We start from the raw sequence: 5,910 nt of genomic DNA on the forward strand, positions 1-5,910 counted from the left end.
TTTCTCCCAGACCTGCAAATCTCAAGGGCCCTGTACTGGCCGTTCTCACCTTCACTTCCGGCAGCAAACAGATGGACTAGAAAGACAAGATGGCGCTACGTGCTGCTGTTGGAGGTGCCAGTGGAGGCCCGACGTCTCTGGCCCCTCGCCGACAAGGACGCCCACATCCCCGACGGTGTCCCCCTGCGCCTTGGACACTCAGCACTCGCTGCTGTCCTCCTGCTGCTGTCCTGGCGACTCCTGGACTGCACAGGTTGATCCGAGGCCCGGCGCTGCAGGCGGGTTGGCCCTGTCCTGCTGCTCCTGTCACAGCGACTCCTCGATCGGACGGGTTGATTTGGGTCCTGACCTTGTGGGCCAGAGCTGTTTCGCCTGCGCTCAGGCCCAGCACGTCTGGAATGGACCCTGTCCTCAGGGTCTGGGGAGCTGCTGTATGTTGACCTTGATCTGCTGGGGCTGCTGGTGTCCAGCAAGGAAGATGGCAGTGACTGCTGTGATGCTGGGTGTTGCTGGCTGTTTCGGCCGCTGGTCCCTGGAGATGGGGACGGGGAAGCCAACCCCGATGGCACTGGCGTGCCGGAGCGGGGGCTGATGTCCTCGGATTCTGAAGAGCCATGAGCAGATCCTTGTCCTGACTGTCTGGCCAGGCTGGGGCCACTGAGCTCTGACTCATCCCTGGAGGCTGTAAGGGCAAGCAGGAATGTCAAAGGCCCCCCAGGCCCAAGGCAGTCCAGGCCAGAGCAGTACCCCCATGCCTTCAGGAGCAGACGGGCTCTGCCAAGGCCAGCCTGGGCACTGCCCCCAGCCCAGGGACACCGGGTGCTCTGACTCATACATGTTCCGAGACCAGCACAGCTGTCACACTCCCATCTGTCGGTCTTGTTTGTCAGGCCAGAGCAGCGCCTGTGGGTGCCCTCGGCAGCACAGGAGGAGCACAGGAGCAATTCCCAGGGCCTGGGGAGGCAAAGAGGTTTTTGGCACTGAGGACAAAGTGTCCCAGCACGTGGTTGTCTGGCCAAGCTCTTGCAAGTTCTTCCCTCTTTGAGCCCTTGCCGAGATATGGTTTCCCTGCAGAGCCCCGGGTGCAGCTTCCCAACTTACCCCTCTTGCTCTGCCTCCTCCCTGCCTCCAGGGTAAAGGCATTCCCGGGCATTGCACATGCTGTGCCTCTCTCCTAGATAAGCAAAGGCATCGTTGTCCTCCCATGTTGGCAGTCTGACGGAGAAAGGAAAACCTGATGAGTTTCTGCTGCCCTCTCCTCATGGATGTCCAGGGTCAGGAACGAAAAGGAGCAGTGCTTTTCCAAGATGTGTGTGAAGCTGAAGCCCAGAGTCATGGGACAGGGCAGGGCCAGCACTGCTGGGGCATGGCCTGGCACAGCACAGCATTTGCACCCTCCTGTCTTGTGAGCCAAGCCGGGAAGAAGGACACCAACCTGAAGGGGACTCGGATCCCCGAGATGAGCATTTCGGCAACGAAACCCACACCATCTCTGCACAGGGGGCAGTGGAGGCATGCAAGACCAGCACGCATGGCCTGTCCCTGCAGAAGCCGGGAAGAAGGACACCAACCTGAAAGGGACTCTGATCCCCATGAGGAACATTTGAACAGTGAATTCCTCATTATCTCTACATAGGGGGCACTGGAAGAATAAAGCACCAGCACGCATGGCCTGTCCCTGCAGGGCAAACACAAGCAGTGTGAGCCAGGTCCTGCCAGGTCCTGGTGCTGCTGAGCACCTGCTGTGCCCCGGGGCTGAGGGGAGGGATCCAACCTGGATGCAGTCCCTGTGGAACCAGGCTCTTTTGCACTTGGGGCACACCATGGTTTTGAAGGTCTTTCTATCCTCCACAGGCTCCAGGCAGATGGGGCAATCGGTGCCCGGCTCTGGAGTCGCCCGCACCTCCTGCTCTGGACGGTGCTCAGGGCAGAAGGACCTAGAGGAAAACGGATGGGAAAAGTGAGAAGTGCTGGATGCATCACCAGTGCTGACGAGAAGTGGAGAGGGAGGTACCTGTATGGAGTAACGTAGTGATTGACACAGCCGCCCTCCTTGGCACAGGGCAGGTGGAACCATCTCTCGCAGTCCTCCGTGCAGCACATGATGGTTGCCCCGCTCTGGCCACAGACGCAGCAGCGCTGGAAAGAGCCAAGCAGCCCCATCAGCAGCAGCCTCGGGGCCTCCCCTGGCAGCCCCGCGGCTCCGGGCAGGGCGCAGGATGTGGCCCCTGCTGGGTCCCAGCCCACAGAGCCGCCTGGTGGAGGAGGGAGGCTCCTGTGCCAGAGCCTCTGTGCCAGAGCTGCTGGGAGCCAGCTGTGCCGGCTGTTGGGCCAGCCTTGCTCTGGTGCTGTCTGGGCTAAGCTCTGGCAAACCTCGCCTGGCACAAATCTCCCCGCTCTTGTCAGGCTCTCACCTTCTGTGCCGCCCGCCAGACTGCAATTTGGATATCTCGAGGGAGAAAGCCCATGAGTCCAACACGATCCTCCTCTTGGCGAAAAAGCAGAGTGGCAAAACACTGCAGCAAAGGGGAGGAGCTGATGAGGAGAGAGTGGCAGGAGCTGCCCATTGCAATGGCGGAGAGAGCACCCAGAGCCACGCACCATGCAGAAGACGTGGGCACAGAGCCCACACTTCTCCATTTTGTCACCGCAGATGTCCGGGTCAGCCTCCACACGGCGACACAGCATGCATGCTGCAGGGGACAGAGCCAATGGCACCGGGCATGGGCACCTCTGCGGGGCACTCAGCCTGCAGCAGCATCGGCCCCAAGCGCTGCTCTGTGCCTGCCTGCCTGCCTGGCTGAGGGGCAGGGCTGGAGGCCTTGCAGAGCAGGGGCCATTGCGGGCACGGCTGTCCCAGGAGCTGCCCCCTGGCCCAGCTGGGACACAAGAGGCCCTGGGCCAGGCTGTGGGAGGCCTGCTTTGCCCTCACCTGGCTCCCTGGCACCAGGTCCCTCCTGCTTCCTGTCAACCATGGCAGCTGTCAGCTGTGAGTCACTGTCCAGGAATGCAACAGTCTCCTCCATGTTTTTGTTCTGTCTCTGTGGGAGAAGGAAGAGCGTGGAGAGTTGGCAGAATAAGCCCAGAGCCACGAGGACACTTCTCCCTGCTCAGCCCTGCGTGAGCCCTGCTCCTGTCCGCCTTCTCCTCCTGTTGTGTTGCCGAGGAACACCGCAGTCTCCTCTGGATGTTCCTCTGCTGATTCTGGGAAAGGAGAGGCAGGTGAGCCTGCAGCACAGGCGCAGAGCCCCAAGGTGTGAGGCCCCTGTGGTCCCTGGGCAGCCACGTGCCTGCCCTGCCTTCTCCTGCCGTTGTCAGGTCGCACTGACACACGGCCTGAGCCCAGCCTTCCCTTTTGGGGCCTTGGTCGCACGGGTCACAATGGCCACTCTGACATCAGCATCGTGCACCCACAATTGGGGCAGCCATGGCCTCAGGTCCCTGGCGACCACTTGTGGCGGCCCCCCTGGGACCCGTGGCTCTGAGATGGGTCTGAGCTTTTGGTCAGCAGGCAACCAGGGCAGGGACACCTGCAGCAAGTGCAGGGTCAAATGCCAGGATGCCTGGGGCAGCCATCGAGGGTGGTACTGTAGGTAGGCTGACTTATCCTGCAATCCATCAACTGGCCACTTTGACATTTCATATAAATGGAAAAACTGGCATTAAGCTCCTTAGAAGCATCATCTTTTATACTGGCTCAGTGGAAACACAGAAAACTCAATGAGCATTTTCTGTGTACATCTGACCGGAGAGCTTGCGACAGTCCTCGACTCGGAAGTCAAATGCAGGAGGATGCTTTTCCCCCATTAAAGGAACTTTTCCACTTTGGTCCATGCTTTCCTACTAGCAAAAATATTTTAAAAGATCAAGAAGAGAAGCACAAACAATTCTTGTCAATTTTTCTCATTCATGTCCCTGCAAACATGCTCCTGGAAGTCCTGATCCATGACTTCTAGAACAATCAGCGGCATCCCGGGGAAACAGGGCAAGGGCTGACAAGCAGAGACACCGTGCACCTGCCTGATGCTGGGGCAGCAGGAGTTCATGCCTCTTCCTGTCTCCATGGGAGAGCCACCTTGGGTGGAAGGCGATGCCTTCACTGCTGTAGGAGGGAGGCACAGCCGGTGCAATGCCAGGGAATGCCTTTACCCAGTGAAAGAGACGCTCCCAAGTTTCCCTCATTTTGCCTCACGACCATCGCAAGAACAGGGACCAGGACCACTGAAGACCCTCATTGGAGGTCTGGCCTGGTTGAGGTGGATGCTCACCAAGTGATTGTTTGCAGCTGCGTCTACACGGCAGCCATGGTTTACTGCTTCCAGCAGGGCCTGCCAAGGAGCGACTCGCCCCATATGCCTGCGCCTGCTTCGCGACAGTGGCCCATCAATTTCCCCACCCGTCGGCCAAATGAACTTTCAGGGGTAACTTTGGTGGTCCCCCATGGAAAACCTTTCATCTGTTTCACTACCACCGTGACAAAGGGAGATTGAAGGCCCCTCCCAAGGACTGAGACTGACACCCCTATAATCCTACATGTGGCAGGGGGGGCTGGCCTGATCAAAGCAAGATGCTTGCCCAGGTGTGGTCGTTGGACCAAGAAAACAATGGCTCTCGCTCACTGCTGAGAACATGGACTGTCATGGACCCCTTTTCAGTACCTGTTCTCCCTCAACGATTTCAATAGACTTATTCTTTAGACTATTCTGTTTCCCCTCGGCGATTTCAAGACCTGTTTCTCCCCCTCGGCAAAGGACTATAATAGATCCCCGAGTTAACCAGGACTTTGAGATCCTCCCCGACCTGACAAGGCAAATTTCCCATCGACTGGACCAACAGGGTTTTCTCTCCACATTTGGAAGCTTTTATACCCCCTTTCTCTTTCTCTCTCTCCCTCTCTCTCTCTCCCTATCTTTATTTTTATCTCTTTTCTAATCCCTCTATTGCATTTGCTGTGGTCATTCAATAAAAGCTGAATTTGTTTTGATCAATACTGAAATCCCCTCTGTGTTGTTTTTGCACTCTGAGATCAGTTAATGAACCATCACGACCCCTTCTAGCTCCAGCGGATCCTGACACCCACTGGGGAGTGAGGAGGCAGAGGAAGAGGGGTAAATTGGGAATCTGCATCCGGGGCTCTGCAGGGAACCCGGCAGGGGCTCCAAGCCGAAGGAGCCAGAAGAGCTTGGCCGGACAATCCCGAGCTGTGGACACTTTGTCCCCAGCACCAGGAACCCGTTTGCTTCTCCAGGCCCTGGGCACTGCTCCGGTGCAGCTCCTGCCAGTTACACACAGACACAGAGCTACCTGCTCTGTCTCAACCCTCTTCAGCACTGGACAGCAGGACACAGTAACATGTTGTCTTCAGTACATGATCTAATTATTAAAAGTCCTGCAGAGAAGCAGCTCACATGCAAAGCAAACAGGCAAAAAACCCCCAAACCCTGGTACAATCCTTGAATTGACTCTAGAACCCACAAGGACAAGTCTTTGTCAGGCTAACGCTTTAGGCCAATGCTTTTTCCTCTCCGATCTTTGAAAGGATTTCAAAAGTTTTGTTGTTTGGCCACTTCTTCAAGCAACAAACAGGAAACACTTCTGATCTCTAAAACAAGATTTATTGGTTTATTTCCACTTTCCTTTTGGAATCCTTGTGCTTCATCTGGTGTTCCAGAAAATCATGAAAATCCAAGATAATGTTAGGGGAAGTTTCTAAATTCACTGTTTGTCACAAAGACTTCCTTTGCATACACACAAGGAACTGGTCCTGTAACATAAGGAGTGGCGGTTGTTTCCCTGACTGGACATCACAAGATGACGTTATACACTCCACTGTACTGAAACACTTCTGTTGCCTGGTAATGACAAAGCCTCAAGCTCTTCTGAAGGCTCTCCCTGGTGCAACTTCATGAG

General features: G+C 56.4%; 1 protein-coding gene across 1 annotated transcript; it reads right to left on the reverse strand.

Annotated features, from left to right (window-relative positions):
* Positions 1 to 95: 95 nt before the first annotated feature.
* Positions 96 to 3,971, reverse strand: LOC121365558. The gene is made up of 8 exons (XM_041489855.1): positions 3,924 to 3,971; positions 2,933 to 3,041; positions 2,015 to 2,693; positions 1,775 to 1,937; positions 1,572 to 1,678; positions 1,102 to 1,215; positions 836 to 954; positions 96 to 682 (listed from the first exon to the last, which is right to left on the reverse strand). The coding sequence occupies exons 1-8, from the start codon at positions 3,969 to 3,971 to the stop codon at positions 96 to 98; spliced, it is 1,926 nt and encodes a 641-aa protein (XP_041345789.1).
* Positions 3,972 to 5,910: the final 1,939 nt, after the last annotated feature.

Source organism: Pyrgilauda ruficollis, unplaced genomic scaffold (assembly GCF_017590135.1).
Source record: "Pyrgilauda ruficollis isolate IOZ18807 unplaced genomic scaffold, ASM1759013v1 scaffold97, whole genome shotgun sequence".
Classification (NCBI taxonomy): domain Eukaryota; kingdom Metazoa; phylum Chordata; class Aves; order Passeriformes; family Passeridae; genus Pyrgilauda; species Pyrgilauda ruficollis.